This window comes from Heliangelus exortis, unplaced genomic scaffold (assembly GCF_036169615.1).
Source record: "Heliangelus exortis unplaced genomic scaffold, bHelExo1.hap1 Scaffold_290, whole genome shotgun sequence".
NCBI lineage: Eukaryota > Metazoa > Chordata > Aves > Apodiformes > Trochilidae > Heliangelus > Heliangelus exortis.
This window is the reverse complement of record NW_027285967.1, coordinates 2,844-30,059: the sequence shown is the minus strand read 5'-3', so window position 1 is coordinate 30,059 and position 27,216 is coordinate 2,844. Positions and strand designations below refer to the sequence as shown.

The window sequence follows — 27,216 nt, the reverse complement described above, 5'->3', positions numbered from 1 at the left end:
TATGTTATCCCCGGGGTGTCATCCCTGCACAAGGATCAGAGGCAGGGACCTGAGTGCTGGGCCTGGAAGGGACCTGTCCTGGGGAGAAGGGGAGGAAGGGGGAAAAAGGGGGAGAAGGGGGAAAAAGGGGGGAGAAGGGGGAAAAAGGAGGGAGAAGGGGGGAAAAAGGGGGGAGAAGGGGGGAAAAAGGGGGGAGAAGGGGGAAAAAGGGGGGGAGAAGGGGGAAAAAGGGGGGAGAAGGGGGAAAAAGGGGGGGAGAGGGGGAAAAAGGGGGGGGAGAGGGGGAGAAAAGGGGGGGAGAGGGGGAAAAAAGGGGGGGAGAGGGGGAAAAAGGGGGGAGAGGGGGAAAAAGGGGGGAGAGGGGGAAAAAGGGGAGAGGGAGGGGAAAAAGGGGGAGAAGGGAGGGGAAAAAGGGGGGAGAAGGGAGGGGAAAAAGGGGGAGAAGGGAGGGGAAAAAGGGGGGAGAAGGGAGGGGAAAAAGGGGGGAGAAGGGAGGGGAAAAAGGGGGGAGAAGGGAGGGGAAAAAGGGGGGAGAAGGGAGGGAAAAAGGGGGGAGAAGGGAGGGAAAAAGGGGGGAGAAGGGAGGGGAAAAAGGGGGGAGAAGGGAGGGGAAAAAGGGGGGAGAAGGGAGGGGAAAAAGGGGGGAGAAGGGAGGGGAAAAAGGGGGGAGAAGGGAGGGGAAAAAGGGGGGAGAAGGGAGGGGAAAAAGGGGGAGAAGGGAGGGGAAAAAAGGGGGGAGAAGGGGACAGGGACACAAGGGGGAAGGGGCCTCAGGGATCACCTCACCCTTTCCAGGAAGGATCAGGGTTTGGATGAGACTTGGAAGTGTCCAAGTGCTGGGGATCCACCACCCCCTGGGGACATCCCTGCAGCTCCAGCTGCCCCAGGCCCAGGCTCAGATGGACACTGGGCTGGCAAAGTGGGGCCAGTTCTGCTTCCCTGCTGGTGCTCAGCAGGAGACACAATCCCAGAACCTCTGCAGAACCTCAGAGGCTGTGCCAAAGCCATCCTGGCTTCACTCCCAGCCCCCCAAGATGGGACATTTGAGCCCCCAACCTTCACCCTCCCAGGGCAAACGTGGAGCTCAGCACCCACAGCTCCTCCCTGTAACCCACCCCTGGGCACCCACCCACAAAACCCTGGGTGCTGCAGGCTGGGAAGAGGGGACCCAGCAGAGCTGTCCTTGTGCCAGGGCTGGAATCAGGATGGGAGCATCCCCGGGCTGGGAGGAACTGGGGAACATCACCTGTGCCACTTCTGGGCAAGAAATCACAGAGTGCCAGGGGCTGGAAGGGATCCCAGAGCTGCTCCAGTGCCAGCCCTGTCCCAGCAGGATCCCCCATGCGGGGGGCAGGGGCACACAGAACACATCCAGGGGGGGTTGGAAAGGCTCCAGAGAAGGAAGGACTCCAGAACCTCTCTGGGCAGCCTGGCCAGGGCTCCCTCACCCTCCCAGCCAAGAAGTTTCTCCTCAGCTTCAGCTGGAACTTCCCATGTTCTCCCTTCAGCCCAGGATTCCCTGTCCTATTCCTGGGCACCACTGAACAGAGATTGGCCCCTTCCTCTTGCCCCCACCCCTCAGCTCTTGATGGACATTCAGCAGATCCCCTCTCAGCCTTCTCTTCTCCAGCCTCAACAGCCCCAGGGCTCTCACTCTTTCTCCACACCAGAGATGCTCAAGTCCCCTTCAGCACCCTCCCAGCTCTCCCTTGGCCTCTCTCAGTAGATCTCTGGCTCTCTGGAACTGGGGAGCCCCAAACTGGAGCCAGGATTCCAGGGGTGCTCTCCCCAGGGCAGAGCAGAGCAGAGCAGAGCAGAGCAGAGCAGAGGGGGAGGAGAACCTCCCTGGATCTGCTGGACACACTTTTCCTGATGCCCCCCAGGATCCCATTGCCCCCCAGGGCACATTGCTGACCCCGGGAGGATTTCCTGCCCACCAGCACTCCAAGGGCTTTCTCCATGGAGCTGCTCTCCAGCAGGACACCCCCTGCCCTGCCTGGGGTTGGGGTTGTTCCTCCCCAGGTCCTTGGCCTCACTGCAGTCCAGGAGCTCCAGCCCTGCTCTCCAGCCCCTCCAGCTCTGGTTGAAGAGCAGCAGAGCCAGATCCCAGCCTGGGATCCCCAGGGAATTCCTGAGGGGAAGCTCCATCCCCTCACCCAGCTCCTTGGGGAACGGATTGGGCCCAGGACTGATCCCAGTGCTCCCAGTTCCCCCAGCTGCCCCCCTGCTGCTGCTCACACCCTCGGTGAATCTTTTTGAGTCAACCCCCAACCCCACCTCCCCCCATGGATCCATCCTGTCCAGAACCTCCACCCATGGATCCATCCTGTCCAGAACCTCCCCCCATGGATCCATCCTGTCCAGAACCTCCCCCCATGGATCCATCCTGTCCAGAACCTCCCCCCCATGGATCCGTCCTGTCCAGAACCTCCCTCCATGGATCCACCCTGTCCCAGAACCTCCCCCATGGATCCATCCTGTCCAGAACCTCCCTCCATGGATCCTATCCTGTCCAGAACCTCCCCCCATGGATCCATCCTGTCCAGAACCTCCCCCCCATGGATCCATCCTGTCCAGAACCTCCCCCCCATGGATCCATCCTGTCCAGAACCTCCCCCCATGGATCCATCCTGTCCAGAACCTCCCCCCATGGATCCATCCTGTCCAGAACCTCCCCCCATGGATCCCTCCTGTCCAGAACCTCCCCCCTTGGATCCATCCTCTCCAGAACCTCCCCCCATGGATCCATCCTGTCCAGAACCTCCCTCCATGGATCCCTCCTGTCCAGAACCTCCCCCCTTGGATCCATCCTCTCCAGAACCTCCCCCCATGGATCCATCCTGTCCAGAACCTCACCTCCATGGATCCATCCTGTCCAGAACCTCCCTCCATGGATCCCTCCTGTCCAGAACCTCCCCCCATGGATCCATCCTGTCCAGAAACCTCATTCCACAGATCCATCCTCTCCAGATCCTCACCTGGGGCATCCCCGGGGTGGGGTTTGGGGAGCAATCCCTGCCTCCTGGGGCTCACCTGAGCAACGGCCTCGCAGAGGGGGAGGCTGAGCCACTTGAGGAGGGCGAAGGAGCGGAGGCAGCGAGTGAGCTCCAGGGCTGAGAGGCTGGGGACGTGGGCAGGAGCTCCGTGGCCGCCTTGTGGAACAGCTGGGGCTGCTGGAAGTTCAGCTTCCCTGCAGCAAGCACAGACACGGGGGAGAGCAGGGAAATGGTATGCAAATGATATGCAAATGATAGGTAAACAGCATATAAACGATGTGTGCATAACAGCTATAATATGTACATATGGAAATAGTGTATGGATAGTATGTAGAGAATATGTGAATAACATCTATGATATGTAAATGATGTGTAAACAATACGTAAATAGTATGTAGATAATGTGTAGTAGCTTATTGATAACATATAAATAATACATATATATAATATATATAAATATATATATATAAATAGCATATAAACAATATGTAAATATATATAATATATATTATATATATAAGATGTAAATAATATATGGATGGCATATAAATAATACCTAAATAACACAGTATGTAAATAATATGTAAATGTGTAAATAATATGTAACAGCATATAGATAATGTATACATAAGATATACATAGCACATAAATAATATATAGTGTATAAATGTGAATAATATATAAATGTGTAATAATATAATATATATAATATATAATTATATATAATAATATATATAACAATAAATAGATATGTAATATATTAATAAAATAATATATAAATAATAAATATATTAATAATAATAAACAAATAAATAAAATAAATAAAATATAATATATAAAATAATAAAATAAATATGTAATAATATATAAATGTGTTTTATATATAAATGTCTTTTTGAGGTCACACCAAACCCTGGGTTCACCCTTTTGGGGTCACACCAAGTCTTTGGGTTCACTCTTTCTGGGGTCACACTAAATCTTGGGTTCCCTGTTTTGGGGTCACACCAAGTCTTGGGCTCACTCTTTTGGGATGTTTTTTTTTCTTTTCCTTATTTTAGGAGCTTTTTCCCTATTTGAGGGCTTTTCCCTGGGTTCTGGGGGACTTTTTCCTTATTTTTGGGGAGGGCTTTTTCCCTGGCTTTTTGGGGCTGTTTCCTGGTTTCTGTTTTTTGTTTGCTTGTTTTGTGATTTTTTTTTCCATGCTTTTTGGGGATTTCCCCATTTTTGGGGAGTTGTTTTCCTTATTTTGGGTTTTTTTCCCCTACTTTTGGGTCTTTTTACCTGGCTTTTGAGGCTTTTTTTTTGGGGGTTTGTTTTTTTTTTTGGGAGATTGGGGACTTTCCCCCTGCTTTTTGGGTCTTTTCCCTTGCTTTCTGTTTTTTTCTCTGCTTTTGGGTCTTTCCCCCCTACTTTTGGGGTTTTCCCCCTGTTTTTTGGGGTCTTTCCCTGCCTTTCCCCTGCTTTTTCAGCCCCCTGGTTCTGGGGGGTTATTTCCCCTGATTTTGGGGCTTTACCCCTATTTTGGGTCCTTTTCCCCCCCTTTCTCTGGATTCCCCCGGGACCCTGCAGAGCCCAGGGGTGGGGAAAGGTTTGGGGGGAGCTGGGGGGGCTCCTGGCACCCCCAAACCCTCCCCTCCTGGGGGGGCTGAGCTCTTCCTGCAGGGGGGAGGCAAACTGGTGGAACTGGGATGGTTCTGAACACACCTGGAGGGGGAACCACCCCGAGGGACAGAAACTCAGAAACTGCAAAAGTCACAGAAAAAAAAAATCACAGGAAAAAAATTCATAGGAAAAAAGATCACAGGAAAAAAATTCACAGGAAAAAAAATCACAGGAAAAAAATACAGGAAAAAAAAATCACAGAAGAAAAAAAAACACAGAAGAAAAAAAATCACAGAAGAAAAAAATAACAAATCACAGGAAAAAATCACAGGAAAAAATCACAGGAAAAAATCACAGAAAAAAATCACAGAAAAAAATCACAGAAAAAAAATCACAGAAAAAAATCACAGAAAAAAATCACAGAAAAAAATCACAGAAAAAAATCACAGAAAAAAATCACAGAAAAAAATCACAGAAAAAAATCACAGAAAAAAATCACAGAAAAAAATCACAGAAAAATCATTAAAAAAAATCAGATAAAAACTCACAGAAAAGAGCTCACAGAAAAGAGCTCACAGAAAAAAACTCACAGAAAAGAGCTCACAGAAAAAAACTCACAGAAAAGAGCTCACAGAAAAGAGCTCACAGAAAAAAACTCACAGAAAAGAGCTCACAGAAAAGAGCTCACAGAAAAGAGCTCACAGAAAAAAACTCACAGAAAAAAACTCACAGAAAAAAACTCACAGAAAAAAACTCACAGAAAAAAACTCACAGAAAAAAACTCACAGAAAAAAACTCTAGAAAAAAACTCACAGAAAAAAACTCACAGAAAAAAACTCACAGAAAAAAACTCACAGAAAAAAACTCACAGAAAAAAACTCACAGAAAAAAACTCACAGAAAAAAACTCACAGAAAAAAACTCACAGAAAAAAACTCACAGAAAAAAACTCACAGAAAAAAACTCACAGAAAAAAACTCACAGAAAAAAACTCACAGAAAAAACTCACAGAAAAAATCACAGAAAAAATCACAAAAATCACAAAAAAAATCACAAAAAAATCACAAAAAAATCACAGAAAATCACAAAAAAACAGAAAAAAACAGAAAAAATCACAGAAAAAAATCACAGAAAAAACTCACAGAAAAACTCACAGAAAAAAATCACAGAAATCACAAAACCAGAGTAATCACAGGACCACAAAATCACAGAAATCATAAAATCTCAGAAACCACTTAAGTACAAAAATCACAGAATCACAGAACCAAAAATAAATCAGAAACCGCAAAAATCAGAGAAACAAAAAAATCAGGGAAACAAAAAAATCAGGGAAACAAAAAATCAGGGAAACAAAAAAATCAGAGAAACAAAAAAATCAGAGAAACAAAAAAATCAGAGAAACAAAAAATCAGGGAAACAAAAAAATCACAGAAACAAACAAAAAAATCACAGAAACAAAAAACCCCACAGAAAAAACAAACAAACAAAAAAAATCCCAGAGACAAAGAACCAAAAAATCACAGAACCCCAGAACCCCCAGAACCCCCAAAGCCCCAGCAGCATCCCCAGGCTGTCAGGATCCCACCCACCCATCCCCAGGACCCCTGGGGGGGCTCCAGAGGGGTCTCCAGGTGGCAGTTTCCTGGCAGCCCCAGGAAATCCCCTAATTCCCCCCAAATCCCAGCCCGTTTTTATCCCTCAGTGCAGCTGCACCAGACCCCTCTGCTGGGCACTCCTGGGATTTCCCATCCGATTGGGAATTCCCACCTCTTGTGGCTTCTTCCCTTTTTTCCCTTTTCCTGGAGAAGTGTCCCCAAACCCTCCCTCCCCCCCAGCCCTGAGCCTCTGGCTGCTCCCTTTGTCCTTCTGGTGACCCCAGGGGTCAGAATTTGGGATTCAGAGGTTTTTCCACTGAGGTTTTCAGAGCAGGAGCCCTGGCAGCAAAGGGGGTGGCACAGAGTGCAGGGGGATAGCTCAGAAAGGAGGGAAAAAACCCACAGAAACCAAGCATAAAATCTGTTAAACCAGCAGGGGGAGAAAGGAAGAACTTTTTTTTTGAGGGTTTTTTAAATAAAGCTTCTAAAGAAGTGAAGGAAAAGTGGTGGAATTTGCTTTGGAGGTCAAATGGTTGGATTCACTTTAAAAATAAAATGATTGGACTCACTATAAAGATAAAATGGTTGAATTCACTTTAAAAGTAAAATGACTGAATTCACTTTAAAGGTAAAGTGGTTGAATTCAGTTTAGAGGTAAAGTGGTTGAATTCACTTTAAAAGTGAAATGGTTGAATTCACTTTAAAAATAAAATTATTGAATTCACTTTAAAAATAAAATTATTGAATTCACTTTAAAAATAAAATTATTGAATTCACTTTAAAGGTAAAATGGTTGAATTCACTTTAAAAATAAAATGATTGGATTCACTGTAAAAATAAGATTGGAGACTTTTTGAATACATTTACATTAAAGGTAAAATGGCTGAATTCACTTTAAAAATCAGATGGTTGAATACACTTTAAAAGTAAAATTAATTCACTGTAAAGGAAAAGTGATTGAATTCAGTTTAGAGGTAAAATGATTGGATTCACTATAAAGATAAAATGGTTGAATTCACTGTAAAAATAAAGTGGTTGAATTCACTGTAAAAATCAGATGGTTGAATTCACTTTAAAAGTGAAATGGTTGAATTCACTTTAAAAATAAAATTATTGAATTCACTTTAAAAATAAAATGGTTGAATTCAGTTTAAAGGTAAAACGGTTTAATTCACTGTAAAAATAAGATGGTTGGATACACTTTAAAGGTAAAATGAATTCACTTTAAAGGTTAAATGGTTGCATTCACTTTAAAGGCAAAATGACTGAATTCACTTTAAAAATAAAAAGGTTGAATTCACAATTAAGTGGCTGGATTCACTTTAAAGGTAAAATGACTGAATTCACTTTAAGGGTAAAGTGGTTGAATTCAGTTTAGAGGTAAAAGGACTGAATTCACTTTAAAAATAAAAAGGTTGAATTTACTTTAAAGGTAAAATTACTAAATACACTTTAAAGGTCAAATGGTTGAATTCACTTTAAAGGAAAATGATTGAATTCACTTTAAAAATCAGATGGTTGAATTCACTTTAAAGGTAAAGTGGTTGAATTCACTTTAAAAGTAAAATGACTGAATTCACTTTAAAAATAAAAAGGTTGAATTCACTTTAAAGGTAAAATTACTGAATAGACTTTAAAGGTCAAATGGTTGAATTCACTTTAAAGAAAAATGATTGGATTCACTTTAAAAATCAGATGGTTGAATTCACTTTAAAGGTAAAATGACTGAATTCACTTTAAAAGTAAAATGATTGGATTCGCTTTAAAAAAAATGGTTGAATTTACTTTAAAAATAAAATGGTTGAATTCACTTTAAGAATAAGATGGTTGAATTCACTATAAAGGTAAAGTGGTTGAACTCACTGTAAATGTAAAATGACTGAATTCAGTTTAAAGGTAAAATGGTTGAATTGACTACAAAGGTAAAGTGACTGAATTCACTTTAAAAGTGAAGTGATTGGGTTCACTTAAAGTGGTTGAATTCAGTTTAAAAATGAACTGACTGGGTTCACTTTAAAGGTGAGATGATTGGATTCACTTAAGATCAAGTGAATTCAGCCTTTTTACCTCCACTTATTCAGAAAATGTATTAATTTAATAAATTAACAAATGAAGTTTAAGGAATAAACAAATAAATAAATCCAACAAATAAAATCTATTAACCCCCCACCCCTCTCCCCTCTCCTCCCTCCCCCCGGGCAGGCGTCACAGCTCTCCTCACTCAGTTTATCCCCTTCCCCCCCCCAAAAAAAAACCCCAAAGCCCCCCCGAGTGCCCCCCCTGAGCTGCTGACCGTAGGCAAAGATGAGATCCATGAGGATGCTGGGGCTGAGCTGGGAATTTTTCTGGAGCAGGTGGTAGGAGAGGGCCCTGAGCAGGGGCACACAGCGCCGGTTCTGGAAGGCCAGGGCCAGGCTCAGCTTCCGGATCTCCTCGGGATCAAACTGCTCTGCCAGCTCCAGAGCCTGCAGGACGGGAGAAATCCTTGGAAAAACAACCCCTGGATTGGCCTGGGAATGGGAAAGGACCCCAAGGATCCTCCAGAGACAATGGGGACACCTCCCAGCACCAGCCTGACCCCAGCGATTCCAGCCACAAATCCCCTGGGCACCCGGGGGCTCAGCACCCCAAAATTAAACAATTAATCCCTGGGCACCCAGCACCCCAAAATTAAACAATTAATTCCCTACCTGGGGCCTCAGCACCCCAAAATTAAACAATTAATTCCCCACCCAGGGGCTCAGCACCCCAAAATTAAACAATTAATCCCTGGGCACCCAGCACCCCAAAATTAAACAATTAATTCCCTACCTGGGGCCTCAGCACCCCCAAATTAAACAATTAATCCCCTGGGCACCCAGCACCCCCAAATGAAACAATTAATCCCCCACCCAGGGGCTCAGCACCCCCAAATGAAACAATTAATCCCCTGGGAACCCGGGGGCTCAGCACCCCCAAATTAAACAATTAATCCCCCACCTGGGGCCTCAGCACCCCAAAATTAAACAATTAATTCCCTACCTGGGGGCTCAGCACCCCCAATTAAACAATTAACCCCCCACCCGGGGGCTCAGTATCCCAAAATTAAACAATTAATCCCTGGGCACCCAGCACCCCCAAATGAAACAATTAATCCCCCAACCAGGGCTCAGCACCCCCAAATTAAACAATTAATCCCCCACCTGGGGCCTCAGCACCCCCAAATTAAAAAATTAATCCCCTGGGAACCTGGGGGCTCAGCACCCCAAAATTAAACAATTAATTCCCTACCTGGGGCCTCAGCACCCCCAAATTAAACAATTAATCCCTGGGCACCCAGCACCCCCAAATTAAACAATTAATCCCCTGGGAACCTGGGCACCCAGCACCCCAAAATTAAACAATTAATCCCCCACCTGGGGGCTCAGCACCCCAAAATTAAACAATTAATTCCCTACTGGGGCCTCAGCACCCCAAAATTAAACAATTCCCTACCTGGGGGCTCAGCACCCCCAAATTAAGCAATGAACCCCCCACCCCACTGGATGCCCCTGGGCAGAGCTGCTGGAATGGAGGGAAGGATCAAAGAGCAAAGGAATAACCCCAGCTGCCTCAGGGATGTTCCCTGGGCAGAGGAGCTCAGGGAATTCTCTGCCTCTGTCCCAGCCAGGAAAGTGGGGGCTGGAAATACCCCCATGGGACCCCCTGGGGTGGCACCTGGCAAACCTCTAAAAGCTGCTTCTGCCTCTTGCCTTTTTCTTTTCCTTCCCTTTCCTTTTCCTTTTTCCTCTCCTTTCCCCTTTTTCTTTCCTTTCTCCTTTTCCCTTTCCTTCTTTCCTTTCCTTTTTCTTCACTTTCCCTTTCCTTTCCTTCCGTTTCCTTTTTCCTTTCCTTCCCTTTTTCCTTTCCTTTCCCTTCCCTTCCCTTTCCTTTTCCTTTCCCTTCCCTTTTCCTTTTCCTTTCCTTTCCCTTTCCTTTCCTTTTTCCTTTTCCTTTCCCTTTCCTTTCCTTTTCCTTTCCTTTCCTTTCCTTTCCTTTTTCCTTTCCTTTCCTTTTTCCTTTCCTTTTTCCTTTCCTTTCTCCTTTCCTTCCCTTTCCTTTCCTTTTTCCTTCCCTTCCTTTTCCTTTCCTTTTCTCTTCCTTTCCTTCCTTTTTCCCTTTTCTTTCTCTTTTCCTTTTTTTTCTTTCCTTTTCCTTCCCCTCCCTTCCCCTTCCCTTTTTTTCCTCCTCCCAAGAGCCACCACTCAGAGTGCCCCCTGCCCCCTCCTCCTCCTGCATCCCATGGGGAATTCCCTGGCAGGATTTTGGGGTTCCTGCTTCTCCCTCTCCGTGCAGGATTGTTATGGATCCCAGAACCTGGGAATGGGGTTGGGACCTCTCTGTGTCCCCAGGGGACAGTCCTGTCCCCCCTGCTGTCCCCTGGCCCCTCCTGGGGGGTCCCCTCTCAGTCTGCCCCTGGGAGGAGGATGATGATGATGAGGATGATGATGGATTTGGTGGCCTGAGGCCCCACCTTGTCCCCAAGGTCCCACTTGTCCCCCAGACCCCAACTCTTGTCCCCCAAACCTCCACCTTGTCCCCCAAGCCCCAACCTTGTCCTCCAGGCCCTCACCTTGTCCCCCAAACCTCCCCCAGACCCCCCCAATGTCCCTCAAGCTCCTGTCCTTGACCCCCAAGTCCCCACTTTGTCCCCAAAAGTCCCTCCCCTTGTCCCCGAGGTCCCCATTGTTCCCCAGACCCCTAATCCTTTGTCCCCTAAGCCCCCACTCTTGTCCCCAAGCCCCCTCCCCTTGTCCCCCAGACCCCTAACTTGTCCCTCAAGCCCCCACCCTTGTCCTCCAAGTCCCTACTCTGACCCCCAGCCCCCCCTTGCCCTCCAGACCCCTCCCCTTTTCCCCAAGCCCCCTTGTCCCCAAGCCCCCTCCCCATGTCCCCTAGACCCCTACCCTTGTCCCCCAAACCTCTACCTTGTCCCCTCAATCCCCCCTCACCCCCCAGCCCCCTCCCCTTGCCCTAGTCCCCTTCCCTTGTCCCCCAAGCCCCCTCCCCATGTCCCCTAGAGCCCTACCCTTGTCCCTCAAACCTTTACCTTGTCCCCCAGCCCCCTCCCCATGTCCCCCAGCCCCCTCCCCTTGCCTCTCATATCCCCTCATTGCCCCCCCAGCCCCCCTACCTTGCCCCAAAACCTTTACCCTGTCCCCCAGCCCCCTCCCCTTGCCCTCCAGCCCCCTCCCCTGGTCCCCAAGCCCCCTTCCCATGTCCCCAAGCCCCCTCCCCTTGCCTCTCAAGTCCCCCCTTGCTCTCCAGCCCCCTCCCCTTGTCCCCCAAGCCCCCTCCCCTTGTCTCCTCAATCCTCACCCCCAGCCCCCTCCCCTTGCCCTACAGTCCCCTCCCCTTCTCCCCAAGCCCCCTCCCCTTCTCCCCAAGCCCCCTCCCCTTGTCCCCCAAGCCCCCTCCCCTTGCCCCTCAATCCCCCCCCCAGCCCCCTCCCCTTGCCCCTCGGTGCCCCCTCAGCCCCTCACCTTGTCCTCCAGCCTCTCCATCAGAGCAGGGGAGCTGTGTCCCACCCTGCTCATCAAGGTGACCACGCTCCGGGTGCCCTCCAGCTCCGTCCACCTCAGCTCCAGCTTTTTGATGACCTCCTGGAGCAGTTTGTTCTCCTGCCCTTGCCTCAGGGCCAGGAACTCAGCCAGGGAGCAGAGCTGACGGAAGCTCAACCTCCTCAGCCTCCAGAGCACCTCCTGCTCCACAGACTGCAGCTCCCTGCAGCCCCTGCCCAGCCCCAGCCAGTACAGGCTCTTCAGCAGGCTGACCAGGGTGTTGTTCCACACCTGGGAGATCTGGGAGGGAGAGAGGAGGAGGAGGAGAGGGGAAGCTTGGGGCTGGGAAAGGCCACATGGGGCTCTGGGAGGGGAGAAAGGGCTGGAGGGGATTGGGGAGGGGGGAGGAACCAAAATGGGGGGAGTGGAGGGGATGGAAGAGGGAGAGAAAAGGATCTGGAGAGGTTGGATCCATGTGGGGAGGGGCTGGACAAGATGGATCCATGGGGGGAGGTTCTGGACAGGATGGATCCATGGGGGGAGGTTCTGGAAAGGGGTCTGGACAGGATGGATCCACGTGGGGAGGTTCTGGACAGGATGGATCCATGGGATGAGGTTCTGGACAGGATGGATCCATGGGGGGAGGTTCTGGACAGGCTGGATCCATGGGGGGAGGTTCTGGAGAGGGTTCTGGACAGGATGGATCCATGGGGGGAGGTTCTGCAGGGGGCTCTGTGCTGTTCCCCCCTGGCTGGGCACTGGGGTCCTGGGCTCAGCTCTGGGCCCCTCAGGAGCCCTGACCAGGGCTGCAGCTCCCTGGGTCCCATCCCCAAACCCAAGCTCTCCCCTCCTCTGGTGCCACTCCCAGGCACCTCCTGACTCCCTGAGCTCCCCAAAGATGATTCCAGCCTGGAAAAATCTCCTCAGCTCCTTCAGAAAAACTTCCAGGTCCTGAAGGGGCTCCAGGAAAGCTGGGGAGGGACTTGGGACAAGGGCCTGGAGGGATGGGAGCCTGCGAGGGGGAAGGGTTTGGAGCTGGGAGAGGGGAGATGGAGAGGAGATCTTGGGCAGGGAGGGAGGGAGAAATTGTTTGGGGTGAGGGTGCTGAGCCCCTGGGTGCCCAGGTTGCCCAAGGAAGCTGTGGCTGCCCCATCCCTGGCAGTGTTGAAGGTTGGATGGGGCTTGGAGCCCCCTGGGCTGGGGGAGGGGTCCCCATGGAACCAGATGATCTTTCAGGTCCCTTCCAAGCCAAACCAGTCTGGGATTCTATGATAAAATCCTAAGGTTTGGTCTCTAAGGGACTCTCAGTAAAGCCTGAGCCTCCTGCAGCTCAACCTGAGGATCTTAAAGGTCTTTTCCACCCAAAAGCAGCTGATGATCCTCACCAGCTGCAGATTTGCAAAGGTTTAGTGCCCCATTTTGAGATGTTTCTCAACATCTTGGGGGCTTGGAGCCCCCTGGGCTGGGGGAGGGGTCCCTGACCATGGCAGGGGGGGTACTGGGTAGGGATTTAAGGTCCTTTCCAACCCAAACCTCTCCACTCCATTTTATCCCTGTCCCCAAACCACCATTTCCCCCCCAAAATAACCCAAACCCACCCTCTGGGGGAGCACCACCCCCTCCTCCTCCTCCTCCTCCTCAGGTCCCAACCTCACCTGGGAGTCCGTGATGCTGAGGAGCTGCTGGAATCCCTCATCCCTCAGGATGCTCTCTGCTTCCCATTTTTTCTCAGCTGCCAGCCTGGCCAGCTGGCTGATGGCCATGGAAGCCTGGTTGCTGGTCAGGGGGTGGTGCTGGCTCAGCTGGAGCAGCTCCTGGGGGCTGGTGGCCGTTTCAATCAGTTCCCCCACCAGTTTCTCGCCGGCGCCGCCGCCCCCCCCTTCCTGCACCTGCTCCCGGATGGAAAAGCTCCGCGGGTGGGGAAGGTGAAGGAAAAGCCCCGGGGGACGGGGCCGAGCCGTGCCCGGGCTCGCTTGGCCGCTCGGAGGCGGCAGAGAGGCGGGGGGAGGGGACAGGAACGTCCCCAAGTGCCAGCGGCAGCAGCGTCGGACGAGGCGGGCGGCCATGGCGCCGGGGGAGGGGTCGGGGGGGGGATCAGCCCCGCATCTCAGGGAGGCTCTGAAAGGAGAAAAAACCCTTTAGAGGGGGGGGGGATGGAGCGAGAGGCAGGGGGAGGTCACCAACACCTGGGGACTGTCCCCTCCCCTCCCCCCAGAGGACCCCAGGGCACAGCCCCCCCCCCCCCCCCCCTTCAGAACCCCCCAGACCCCAACCCTGCACCCCCGGGCTCTGCCCCTTGCTGCCCCCCCAAACCCTGCCCTGCACTTGGGGGGTTCAGAGCTCATCCCCCCCCTCCCCCCAGCCCCAACCCCCCACCCCTGGGCGCTTTTCCTCGCAGCCCCCCCGGGCCTGACCTGCACTTCCCTGGGCTCCTTTCCCCTCCAAGTCTCTCAGTCCTGCCCCGAGCCCCTGAATCCTCTCCATTATTCCCCCCCAACCCCAAACCCCCCCTTTTCCCCCCATTATTCCCCTCACACCCCACAGCTCTGACCCTTCCCCCCCAACCTACACCCCCCGAGTGGGGCCAGTTCCCCCCACAGCCCCCCCTTCCCTTGCAGGATTCCCCTCACGCCCCAGCCCCCCCCTCAACCCCAATCCCCCTGCCTCTGCCCCAATCCCCTCACGGACCCCCCCAGCCCCCCCCTTCCCTTGCAGGATTCCCCTCACCCCCCCCAGCCCTGGTCCTACAGCCCCCCCTGCCTCTGCCCCAATCCCCTCACAGCCCCCCCGAGACCACCCCCCCTTTTCCCTCCATTATTCCCCTCACACCCCCCCCCCCCCCCCCAACACCCCCCGAGCCCCTGCCTGGGGCCGATTCCCCCCAATTCCCCTCAGCCCCCCCAAGCCCCCCGGATGGGGCCGATTCCCCCCAATTCCCCTCAGCCCCCCCAAGCCCCCCCTGCCTGGGGCCGATTCCCCCCAGTTCCCCTCAGCCCCCCCAGACCCCCCCCGGATGGGGCCGATTCCCCCCAATTCCCCTCAGCCCCCCCCGGATGGGGCCGATTCCCCCCAATTCCCCTCAGCCCCCCCAAGCCCCCCGGATGGGGCCGATTCCCCCCAATTCCCCTCAGCCCCCCCGGATGGGGCCGATTCCCCCCAATTCCCCTCAGCCCCCCCCGGATGGGGCCGATTCCCCCCAGTTCCCCTCAGGCCCCCCAGACCCCCCCCGGATGGGGCCGATTCCCCCCCTGCATCCCGGGCCCTTTCCCCTCACGCTCCCCGAATCCCCTCACCCCCCTCCCCAGGACTCCCTCCGCCTCCCCCCCGTCCCCTCCGGACCCTTTTCCCGGTTCCCCCTCCCCAGTCCCGGGGTCCCGGGGGTCCCGTCCCCCCCCTGACCTCCCCCGCCCTCGGCCGCACACGGGGGTGCAGCGGGCAGGCCCCGCCGGCGCACACTGATGGCGTCATCACAACGCCGCCGCCTCCTATTGGCCGGGACTGTGCGTCACTTCCGGTGTGCGGCGCTGAGGGGAGCGCGGCCGCCATTACCGTGGAGTCACAGAACGGGCTGGGAGGGAGCGCAGGGAGCAGCGAGTCCGAGCCCTGATCCCTGGGTGCCAGCCCATGGCTCTGAGTGCCACATCCAGGCGCTTTGGAAATAGCTCCAGGGATGGAGAATCCACCCCTTCCCTGGGCAGCCCATTCCAATGTCTGATCACCCTCTCCAGAAAGAAATTCTTTCTCATGTCCAACCTAAACCTCCCCTGGCACAACTTGAGACCTCTTGTGCCCTCTTGTCTTGCTGAGAGTTGCCTGGGAAAAGAGCCCAACCCCCCCTGGCTCCAACCTCCTTTCAGGGAGTTGTAGAGAGTGATGACCCCATCAGAGGTGTTAAGCTCATCCCAACTCTCCAGTTTGTCCAGGTCCTTCCCTTCCAGCTGACCCACACTCCCAACCAATTTCATAGAATCGCAGAACTGGCTGGGTTGGAAGGGACCTCAGAGCTCATCAAGTCCAACCCTTGCTCCACTCCCCCCGTGGTTCCCAGCCCATGGCACTGAGTGCCACATCCAGGCTCTTTGGAAATATCTCCAGGGATGGAGAATCCCCCCTGTTATAAGTTAAGTCCCATTAAACACTTGACCAGGACATGCCAATTAGTGAATCAATTGGAAATTAATAGCAAGTGACACCAAGCAATAAACAGCGCTGGACACCCGGGAGTCTCTGCTCCTCAAAGTGGGTGCAACTTGTTTAAAATTTTCTCAAGTATTTATAGTCCTTTGTGGCCATGTTGTTCTGTGCTCATACTCGAGTTGCTGGAAAAGTTGTCATTTATCAACGATACTAAATCTTCCTGAGCATAGACATCCAACAAGACTTCTTCTTCTTCAGACACATCCTTCCCACACTATTTCTTCTGTGGTTTTGTTAACTTCTTTCCACACTATTTCTTCTGCAGACACATCCTGGTTTTTTGGCTAACCCCTCTCCACAAAGGTTATCTCCAAGAATGTAAGAATGAAATATCTCCAAGAACATAACCACACAGCATTTTGCCACAATACACCTTTTCTCTCTAGTCAACATATTTTCCTACTTCTACCTTGTCTCTATAATTAAATACACTAAAATTTTCTACTTAGCTTAAATAAAGAAACATTATATGTAGGTTAGTACAATTTGTCACAATCACACAATATTTTTGGCACAGAACTTTACAGTTAATACGTCCATTTTATAAACCAAGTTACATAGATTAAATGAACAAATATAACTTTATGTTGTAAATCTGTTACACACCCCTTCCCTGGGCAGCCCATTCCAATGGCTGATCACCCTCTCTGGAAAGAATTTATTCCTAATATCCAACCTAAACCTCCCCTGGCAGAGCTTCAGCTCTGCCAGGGGAGGTTTAGGTTGGATATTAGGAATAAATTCTTAATCCCAAGCCCTCTTGTCTTGCTGAGAGTTGCCTGGGAAAAGAGCCCAACCCCCCCCTGGCTCCAACCTCCTTTCAGGGAGTTGGAGAGAGTGATGAGGTCTCCCCTGAGCCTCCTCTTCTCCAGCCTCAACACCCCCAGCTCCCTCAGCCCTTCCTCACAGGACTTGTGCTGGATCCCTTCCCAGCCTCCTTGCTCTTCTCTGGACCTGCTCCAGCACCTCAATCTCCTTCCTGAGCTGAGGGGCCCAGAACTGGACACAGGACTCAAGCTGTGGCCTCCCCAGGGCTGAGCACAGGGGCAGAATCCCTTCCCTGGACCTGCTGGCCATGCTGTTCCTGAGCCAGCCCAGGATGCCATTGGCCTTCTTGGCCACCTGGGCACACTGCTGGCTCCTCTTCAGCTTCCTGGCAATCCAGACTCCCAGCTCCCTTTCTGCCACTCTGTGCCCAGCCTGTAGCACTGCATGGGGCACAAGAGGGAGGAGGAGGAGGAGGAAGAGGAAGCCAGGGCAGCTCTGTCCCTTTCACTGAGCTTCCTTTCACAATCTCCTTCCTGAGCTGAGGGGCCCAGAACTGGACACAGGACTCAAGCTGTGGCCTCCCCAGAGCTGCAGTCACCACACTCCCTACATTCAGACACTCAGCAGTTTTGCTGGGAACATGAGACCCCCCCCTGGTAGCCCAAGTGGCAACCAAAGGCCGGGGAGGGGGCAGGGATGGGGGGTGAGGGGGCTGCACCCCCAAAAAGAGACACTGAGGGTCTGGAGAGTGTGCAGAGAAGCCACCTGGAGGCATCCCAGGCTTTGCCTGTCACTGCTGAACACCAGACACAAACCCCTCCTGCTCTTTGGGAGGGAGGAGGTGGCACTGCTTCCATTCTGACACCAGGGAGTGATGATAGGAGGGAGATCCTGAAGCCGCCCAAAAGGAAGCACTCTTTGAGAAATAACGAGTTAAAACATAAAATGCAAGGCACTATAAGAAAGCTCAGCATTAGGAAAATACAGAGGTAATAAATTGTCTGAGAGATAACATAATAATAGCCTAATATAAAATATAAATAAACATACTAATAATTAATTAATAATTAATTAATAATTAATTAATATAAAATAACATAAAATTTGGCATCAGTAGCCTCAGAAGTTTTAGGATGAGCCAAGGTCACTAAGACCCTGCCAAATGCACAAGGAGACTATCCAAATTAGGAAAAAGTTATGGAAAGGACACCAGTTCAAGAGGATGAAATACAGGAACGACCCCAAAAATCCTCCCCAAATTGAAGACCAACCCTCTAACTCTGCCTCAGCTCCGCCTGTTATGAATATTAAAAGTAGATGTTGCAATATAATGAATATTCATAAAGTATGTTGCAATTGCTTGGCAAAATTGTATAAAAGCTGAATTGTGAGATTGCTGAACAGGAGCAGTTTGCCCAGGAAAACCTGGCTGCTCCCTGGTCGTTAATAAATAACCTCCTGCTTAAAGGCTACAAACTTTGTCTCTGAGCAGTTACTCTGTCCCTGCCTTGTTTGGGGCATAAAATTGGCACCAATCCCACCCTGGCTGTGAGGGAGAATCAGATCTCAGCTATCTGTACCTTTGTAAATAGCAAACAGGGTGCCCAGGTGGCCAAGGTGGCCACCAGCATCCTGGCTGGGACCAGCACTGGGGTGGGCAGCAGGAGCAGGGCAGGGAGCATCCCCTGTGCTGGGCACTGCTGAGGCTGCACCCCCAAAAATGGGGTCAGGTCTGGGGCAGAAAAGAGACATTGAGGGTCTGGAGAGTGTGCAGAGAAGGGAATGGAGGTGGGGAAGGGTCTGGAGCACAAGGAGAAGGTCTGGAGAGCATGGAGGAGGGGCTGGAGAAGATGGAGAAGGGTCTGGAGAAGTTGTGAGGAGCAGCTGAGGGCCCTGGGGGTGTTGATCCTGGAGCAGAGGAGGCTGAGGGGAGACCTTCTGGCTCTCTGCAACCCCCTGAGAGGAGGTTGGAGCCAGGGGGGGTCGGGCTCTGCTCCCAAGGAACAAGGGATGGGACAAGAGGAACTTTGGGGCCATCAGGACTGAGCCAAAGCCTGGGCTGGGTTTGGGAAGCTCCTGGCTGAGGGGATGGGACAGGAGCGATGGCTCCTGGAAGGAGATGAGGAGTGTGAGGAGATTCCTGCCCGTTCCTGAGGGAAATCCCTGGAGGCACCACCGAGCCCCCGGGGATTGGACCTGGCTCAGGGGGCTGGAACAGGGCAAGGATGGCACCTGGGAGAAGATGAGGAGTCTGTGTCCCCCCTGCCACCCCCTGTGTCCCTCCTGTCACCCCATGTCCCCTCCTGTCACCCCCTGTGTCCCTCCTGTCACCCCCCGTTTCCCCCCTGTCACCCCGTGTCCCCTCCTGTCACCCCCCGTGTCCCCTCCTGTCACCCCGTGTCCTCTCCTGTCACCCCCTGTCCCTCCTGTCACCCCCCGTGTCCCTCCTGTCACCCCCTGTGTCCCCTCCTGTCACCCCGTGTCCCCTCCTGTCCCCCCTGTCCCCAGCAAACCCAATAAATGTCCCTGCAGTGCTCTGAGTGTCACCTCTGTCCCTCAGTGTCCCCGGGTCACCCTGTGCCACCCCCAGGAGCAGGGACAGTCCCCGAGGTGTCCCCAAACACCCCCCAACCCCATTCCCAGGGCTGGGGACACCCCGAGGAGGTGGCTGTGTCCCCAAGGAGGACACCGGAGGTGCCACCACCCCCCTGGGGACACACTCAGGGGGTGTCCCCATCCCCCCCAAACTGTCACCTGTGGGTGAGGGGCTCCACCCCAAGGAGTCCCAACCTTGGGAGGTGACACTCTGTGTGTCCCCTGTCCCCCTGTGTGTCCCCTCCTGTCCCTCTGTGTGTCCCCTGTCCCTCTGTGTGTCCCCTGTCCCTCTCTGTCCCCCCCTCCTGTCCCTCTCTGTCCCCTCCTGTACCTCCTGTGTCCCCCTCCCTGTGTCCCCCCGTGTCCCCCCTGTCCCCACAAGCCCAGTCCCTGTCCCTCAGCCCTCCCGCTGTCCCCTCTGTCACACTCAGGGGGTGGCTCTGTCATCCCCCCCCGTGTCCCCCGTGGGTGGGGCCTGGGCAGGGGGTGCAGGGGGTGGGGTGTGGGTTTGGGGTGTGGGTGTGGGGTGAGGGATGCGGGGTGTGGGGTGTGGGTTTGGGGTGTGGGTGTGGGGTGTGGGTGTGGGGTGTGGGTGTGGGGTGTGGGTGTGGGGTGTGAGGTTGTGGGTGGGGTGTGGGTGTGGGGTGTGGGTGTGGGTTTGGGGTGTGGGTGTCGGGTGTGGGTGTGGGGTGTGAGTGGGGTGTGGGTGTGGGTGTGGGGTGTGGGGGTGGGGGTGGAGGTGGGGTGTGGGGTGTGTGTGGGGTGTGGGTTTGGGGTGTGGGTGTGGGGTGTGGGTGTGGGGTGTGGGGTGTGGGTTTGGGGTGTGGGTTTGGGGTGTGGGTGTGGGGTGTGTGTGGGGTGTGTGTGGGGTGTGGGCGGGTCCCTCTCGTGGGGCGGTTCCCGGGGGTGGATAAAAGGCGTGGTGTGGGGGTGCTGGGGCAGGAGATGTCCCCGCGGTGCTGGGCGCTGGTGCTGGCGGTGCTGGGGGGGGCCTGGGCCCTCCCGCCCCCCCTGCCCTACCCCCAGGCCCTGGCCCAGGCCCTCGACGCCTTCAACCGCGGCCCCGGGGTGCAGAACCTCTTCAGGCTGCTGAGTGCCCACCCCGAGCCCACCCCGGTGAGACCCCCCGGGACCCCCCCGGGACCCCCCCACCCCATCCCATCCCATCCCATCCCATCCCATCCCATCCCATCCCATCCCATTCCATCCCATCCCACCCCATCCCATCCCATCCCATCCCATCCCATTCCATCCCATTCCATCCCATCCCACCCCATCCCATCCCATCCCATCCCATCCCACCCCACCCCACCCCATCCCATCCCATCCCATCCCATCCCATCCCATCCCATCCCATCAATCCCATCCCATCCCATCCCATCCCATCCCACCCCGCACCTCCTGGGGGCACCCCCTGAGCCCCTTCCTCACCCTCAGCGGGACCCCCCCAAAAAACCCCCCTCCTCACCCCCACCTACCCATCACCTTCCCCCACCTGTGACCCCCCCACCCACTCCTGACCCCATTGTTGGATCCCCCCCTCACCTTTGGACACCCCCACCCACTCCTCACCCTCTTCATGGAGCCCCCTCCTCACCCACTCCTCACCCCCACCCACCCATGACCCCCCCCACCCACTCATGACCCCATTTGTGAATCCCCCTCTCCCCCTCCTGACCTCCCCCCATTTGTGGACCCCCCACCCACCCCCTTGTGCCCCCAGACCCCCACCCAACCACAACCACCACTCCTGACCCTCCCCACCTCCCTGTGACCCCCACCCACTCGGGACCCTCACCCAATTCTGGAAACCCCCCCACCCACTCCTGACCCCATTTACGGAGCCCCCCCTGCCCACTCTCTTCCCTCACCCATGTGTGGGGGACACCACCTGGGACACCACGGGGGTCCCATGGGGACATCGAGGGGACACCAGAACCCTGCCGGGTCCCCACGGGGACACCGGGACCTCTGTTTTGGGGGGAATTCTGGGGTGTGGGTGGGATGCTGCCCCCCGGGGGGCTCCAGGGCCCCGGTGATGGGTGCCACGGGTGGTGCCACCGCTTGGGGACACTCCCAGGTCCCCACGGGGACACCAGACCCTCTGTTTTGGGGGAGGGGTTGGGATATGGGGTGGGATTCTCCCCCCCTGGGTTATGGGTGCCACGGGCGGTGCCGCCACCTGGGGACACTCCCAGGTCCCCACGGGGACACCAGCCCCTCCGTTTTTGGGGGAATTCTGAGGTGGGGGGTGGGATTCTCCCCCCCGGGTGTCCCTGTGCCCCCTGCTGAGTGTCACCTCCCCACGTGGGGTGTCACCCCCCCAGGACGTGCCCCTCAGCTCCCTGCAGCTCCTCAACTTCACCCTGATGGAGACTCTCTGTCCCGCACACGGCGCCTTCCGCCCCGACACCTGCGACTTCAAGGACGATGGGGTGAGACCCTCGGGGGGGAGCGGGGACCCCCACGTGTCCCCAAACTTGTCCCCGACCTCATCTCCCCCCCCGTGTTCCCACAGATCGTCAAGGACTGCACGGCCCCCATCCCCCCCCCCGGTGGCACCTTCCAGGTCACCTGCGTGGATTCCCCGGAGGATGTGAGTGGGGGGGCTGGGAATTGGGGGAGTTGGGTTGTAGGGTTTGGGTTGGGTTGAGTTGGGTTGAGTTGGGTTGGGGGGGTTGGGTTGAGTTGTAGGGTTTGGGTTGCGTTGAGTTGGGTTGGGGGGGTTGAGTTGGGTTGGGGGGGTTGGATTGGGTTGAGTTGGGTTGGGGGGGTTGGATTGGGTTGAGTTGGGTTGGGGGGGTTGGGTTGAGCTGTAGGGTTTGGGATGGGGGTCGGGTTGGGGGGAGAGGGTGAGTTGTAGGGTTTGGGTTGAGGGGTTTGGGTTGAGATGGGTTGAACTGGGTTAGGTTGGGGAGTTGGGTTGGGGGGTTGAGTTGAGTTGGGGGAATTGGGTTGGGTTGAGTGGGGTTGGGGAGGTTGGGTTGGGTTGTAGGGTTTGGGTTGGGGGGGTTGGGTTGAGATGGGAGAATTGGGTTGAGTTGGGTTGGGGGGGTTGGGTTGTAGGGTTTGGGTTGGGGGTTGCATTGGGGTGTTGGGCTGGGTTGGGTTGGGGAAATTGGGTTGGGGGGATTGGGTTGAGGGGGTTGGGCTGGGGGGGTTGGGTCAGGGGGTTGGGTTGAGTTGGGAGAATTGGGTTGAGTTGGGTTGTGGGGCTTGGGGGGGTTGGGTTGTGGGGTTTGGGTTGGGGGGTTGCATTGGGGTGTTGGGCTGGGTTGGGGGGTTTGGGTTGAGTTGGGGGAATTGGGTTGGGTTGGTTGGGTTGGGGGGGCTGGGAGGGGTTGTGGGGGTCTCGGGGGGGTGGGTGGTGACACATGAGGCCATGGGGGGTGGGGTCCCCTTGGTGTCCCCTCCTCACTGGTGACATTTCCCCCCCAGCCCGTCCAGGTCAAACGCTTCTGGCCCTTCCTGGCCTACAAGATCTACAAGGCCATCAAGAAGAGGAGGGGGTGACACCACCCGGACCCCTTGGGGACACCCCCCGTGGTGGGGACACCCCTGTGGTGGGGACACCCTCATGTTGGGGACATCCCCCCCCCCAAATAAAGCTCTTCCCTGGCTGTGCCTGCTCCTGCTGGTGTCACCCTTGGGACACGTTGGGGACATCTTGGGGACACTTTGGGGACATCTTGGGGACCATGCTGGGGACACAACTGGGGACATTGGGGACATGTTGGGACACACCGGGAAGACACTGGGGACACAGGGACACAACTGGGGGCATGTTGGGGACATCTTGGGGACATGCTGGGCACACAACTGGGGACACGTTGGGGACATACTGGGGACTTATTGGGACACTTTGGGAAGACATTGGGGACAAAACTGGGGACACATTGGGGACACAGGAACATCTTGGGGACATACTGGGGACACAACGGGAGACACACTGGGGACACGTTGGGGACAACACTGGGGACATTGGGACACACTGGGGACATTGGGGACATGTTGGGACACATTGGGAAGACACTGGGGACATGTTGGGGACACGAGGACACAACTGGGGACATGCTGGGGACATTGGGGACATGTTGGGACACTGGGACACAAGTGGGGACATGCTGGGGACATTGGGGATACGTTGGGACACTGGGGACACAACTGGGGACATTCTGGAGACACACTGGGAAGACATTGGGGACATGTTGGGAACATCTTGGGGACATGCTGGGGACACGTTGGGGACATGTTGGGGACATCTTGGGGACATCTTGGGGACATGCTGGGGACACGTTGGAGACATGTTGGGGACATGTTGGGGACATCTCGGGGACATGCTGGGGACATGGGGACACATTGGGGACATGTGGGAACATCTTGGGGACATCTCGGGGACATGCTGGGGACACGTTGGGGACACGTTGGGGACATCTTGGGGACACAATTGGGGACACGTTTGGGACACGTTGGGGACATCTTGGGGACATCTTGGGGACACGTTGGGGATGCTGATGGAGAAGGGTCCTGGGGGGGGGGGGTTGGGGTGTGACCCCTCCCACCCCAAAACAGGCACCAACCCCCAGGGCTCATCCTGACCCCACAGGACACACTGGGGACAAAAGGGTCCCCCCAGGGCTGGTGTCACCACCCCTCCCCCCCTGTCCTGGGCTCACGGCCCCTGGGAGGGGACAGGAGGGGACAGCCCGGGGCTGCCTCAGTTTCCCTGTCCCCACCCCCGGGCCTCAGGACCCTTCCCCGGGCCTCAGTTTCCCTCCCGTGCCTCAGTTTCCCTCCCGTGCCTCAGTTTCCCTCCTGTGCCTCTCTGCACCCCCGTGCCTCAGTTTCCCCCCCTGTGCCTCAGTTTCCCCCGTGTGCCTCAGTTTCCCCCAATGCCTCAGTTTCCCCATTTGTGCCTCAGTTTCCCCCCATGTCTGTTCCCCCCCCGTGCCTCAGTTTCCCATCTCTCAGTCGCCCCGTGCCTCAGTTTCCCTCCCCCTGTCTGTATCCCCCTGTGCCTCAGTTTCCCCCCGTGCCTCAGTTTCCCCTCCCCTCCCCAATGACGTCACTCCGGTCCCTCTCACGCCCCGGGCCGCCCCCGGCCCCTTTTTTTTATTGCGTCACGCCGCATTACGTCACACCGCGTGACGTCACCCGAGCCCCACCGAGCCGTGCGCGTGGATGTTGAACTTGATTCGGGGCCGGAACCGCCGAATCCTCCCCAGGAACCGCCCGAACCGCCCGCGCTGGACCAGAACCGGCTGCGGGGGGAAGGGGGCGGGGAGGGGGGGAGTCGGTACCGGTACCGGGGGCTCCCCCCGGGACCACCCCGGGACCCCCACCCAGAACCCGCAGCCGGGACCGGGCTGGGACCCCCTGACCCAAGAAACCCCCCCAGGGACCCCAGACCCAAACCCCTGCACCCACTTTGCCCCCAGGACCCCAGACCCAGGACCCCCCCCAACCCAAGGACCCCAGACCCAGGACCCCCCCCAACCCAAGGACCCCAGACCCAGGACCCCCAATCCCCAAGGACGCCCCCACACGAGGACCCCCAGGGACCCCAGACCCAGCCCCTGAACCCCTTCTGCTCCCCAGGACCCCCCCAACCCAGGACCCCCCCCCATAGGACCCCAGACTCAGGACCCTTCACTCAGGATCCCCCCCCACTGGGGCCCCCCCCTCAAAGACCCAGACCCAGCACCCACAGACCCCACCCGGGACCCCCCCGAAAAGGACCTCACCCAGGGACCCCCCAAGGACCCCAAACCCAGGACCCCCCCAACCGGGATCCCCCCAGAGACCCCAGACCCAAACCCCTGCACCCACTTCACCCCCCAGGACCCCAGACCCAGAACCCCCCCATCCCCAATACCCCCCCCCCCCCTTAGGATCCCCTCCAGGGACCTCCCCCCACCAGGGACCCTCCCTGGACCCCAGACCCAAGACCCCCAATCCCCAAAGACCCCAGACCCAGCACCCTGCACCCAGGACCCCCCCACCACCATCACCCACGAGTCCCGCAGGCCCCCCCCTCCCCAAAGACCCCAGACCCAGCACCCTGCACCCATTACTCCCCCAGGACCCCAGACCCAGAACCCCCCCAACCCAAGACCCCCCCCCCTTAGGATCTCCTCCAGGGACCTCCCCCCACCCAGGGACCCTTCCTGGACCCCAGACCCAGGCCCCCCCCTCCCCAAAGACCCCAGACCCAGCACCCTGCACGCCCCCCATGACCCCCCAAGCCCCCCAGGACCCCCCTCCCCCCCCCTCCCCAAGCACCCCAAGAGCCCCCCAGGCTCTGGAGCCACCACAGTCTCCCTTTTTTTTTTTTTTTTTTTGGGGTGGGGGGCTGTGCTATGGGGCAGGAGGACAGACCCCCTCCTCCCACCCACCCATGGGTGCCCCCCACCCGTAGTGGGGGTGTCGTGGGTGGGTGCTGCCCCTCCCCCCGAGCCCCCCCACTCACGTCCGAGGAGGCATCGGAGCAGCTGAGGTCGAACTCGGGGGTGCCCTGGAGGAGCCGCACGGGACCCCGGCACTCCTTGATCACCTGGGGGGACACACAGGGTGTCACTCGTGTCACCCGTGTCACCCGGTGTCACCCGTGTCACCCGTGTCACCAGGGACCCCCCCTCACCCCGTTCTCTTTGAAGTCGCAGTCGTCGGGGTTGGTGGGGGAGGTCCGGGGACACTCGGTCTCCATCACCGAGAAGTTGAGGGTCTGCAGGGTGCTCAGATCCACGTCCTGGGGGGGGATGCGTGGGGAGGGGGTCCCGAGTGGGTGGGGGGGTGGCACGGGGTGGGGGGGGTCAGGAGTGGTGGTTGTGGTTGGGTGAAAGTGGGTGGGGGGTCGACAAATGGGTGAGGGTGAGGAGTGGGTGTGGGGGGGCCCCCGAGTCGAGGTGAGGAGTGGGTGGGGGGTCTCGAGTGGGTGGGGGGGTGGCACGGGGTTGGGGGGGTCAGGAGTGGTGGTTGTGGTTGGGTGAAGTGGGTGGGGGTGGGGGTCGACAAATGGTTGAGGGTGAGGAGTGGGTGGGGGTGTCCAAAGGTGGGCGGGTCCCTAAATGGGGTCAGGAGTGGGTGGGGGGTCCATAAGTGGGTGGGGGGTCCCACTTGGGGTGAGGAGTGGGTGTAGGGGGGTCCATAAATGGGTGGGGGTCACATCTGGGTGGGGGTGAGGAGTGGGTGGGGTGTCCAAAGGTGAGGGGGGGATCCAACAATGGGGTCAGGAGTGGGTGGGGGGTCACAGGTGGGGGAGGGTGATGGGGGGTGGGGGTGAGGAGGGGGGTTTTTTTGGGGGGGTCCCACTGAGGGTGAGGAGGGGGCTCAGGGGGTGCCCCCGGGAGGTGCGGGGTGGGATGGGATGTGATGTGATGTGATGGGATGGGATGGGATGGGATGGGATGGGATGGGATGGGATGGGGTGGGATGGGATGGGATGGGATGGGATGGGATTGATGGGATGGGATGGGGTGGGATGGGATGGGATGGGATGGGATGGGATGGGATGGGATGGGATGGGATGGAATGGGGTGGGGGGGGTCCCGGGGGGGTCCCGGGGGGTCTCACCGGGGTGGGCTCGGGGTGGGCACTCAGCAGCCTGAAGAGGTTCTGCACCCCGGGCCGCGGTTGAAGGCGTCGAGGGCCTGGGCCAGGGCCTGGGGGTAGGGCAGGGGGGCGGGAGGGCCCAGGCCCCCCCCAGCACCGCCAGCACCAGCGCCCAGCACCGCGGGGACATCTCCTGCCCCAGCACCCCCACACCACGCCTTTTATCCACCCCCGGGAACCGCCCCACGAGAGGACCCGCCCACACCCCACACACACCCCACCCACACCCCACACCCACACCCACACCCACACCCCACACCCCAAACCCACACCCCAAACCACACCCCACACCCACACCCACACCCCACACCCCAAACCCACACCCCAAACCCAC

General features: G+C 56.0%; 3 protein-coding genes across 3 annotated transcripts; 1 reads left to right on the top strand and 2 right to left on the bottom strand.

Annotated features, from left to right (window-relative positions):
- Positions 1-2,821: 2,821 nt before the first annotated feature.
- Positions 2,822-15,155, bottom strand: TBRG4 (transforming growth factor beta regulator 4; the record flags this gene model as incomplete). Its single annotated transcript, XM_071732680.1, is given in 6 exon segments — positions 2,822-3,131; positions 3,134-3,190; positions 8,486-8,657; positions 11,694-12,011; positions 13,367-13,829; positions 15,111-15,155. Coding segments are annotated over 5 exon segments (1,268 nt in total), but the record flags the coding sequence as incomplete, so codon positions are not given.
- Positions 15,156-20,201: 5,046 nt separating this feature from the next.
- LOC139790884 (cathelicidin-1-like) lies at positions 20,202-22,795 on the top strand. The gene is made up of 4 exons (XM_071732679.1): positions 20,202-20,387; positions 21,599-21,706; positions 21,790-21,867; positions 22,710-22,795. The coding sequence occupies exons 1-4, from the start codon at positions 20,217-20,219 to the stop codon at positions 22,782-22,784; spliced, it is 432 nt and encodes a 143-aa protein (XP_071588780.1). The 5' UTR covers positions 20,202-20,216; the 3' UTR covers positions 22,785-22,795.
- A 1,556-nt stretch (positions 22,796-24,351) lies between these two features.
- Positions 24,352-27,012, bottom strand: LOC139790883 (cathelicidin-2-like). The gene is given in 6 exon segments (XM_071732678.1): positions 24,352-24,532; positions 25,741-25,824; positions 25,912-26,019; positions 26,844-26,902; positions 26,905-26,958; positions 26,961-27,012. Coding segments are annotated over 6 exon segments (468 nt in total). The 3' UTR covers positions 24,352-24,421.
- Positions 27,013-27,216: the final 204 nt, after the last annotated feature.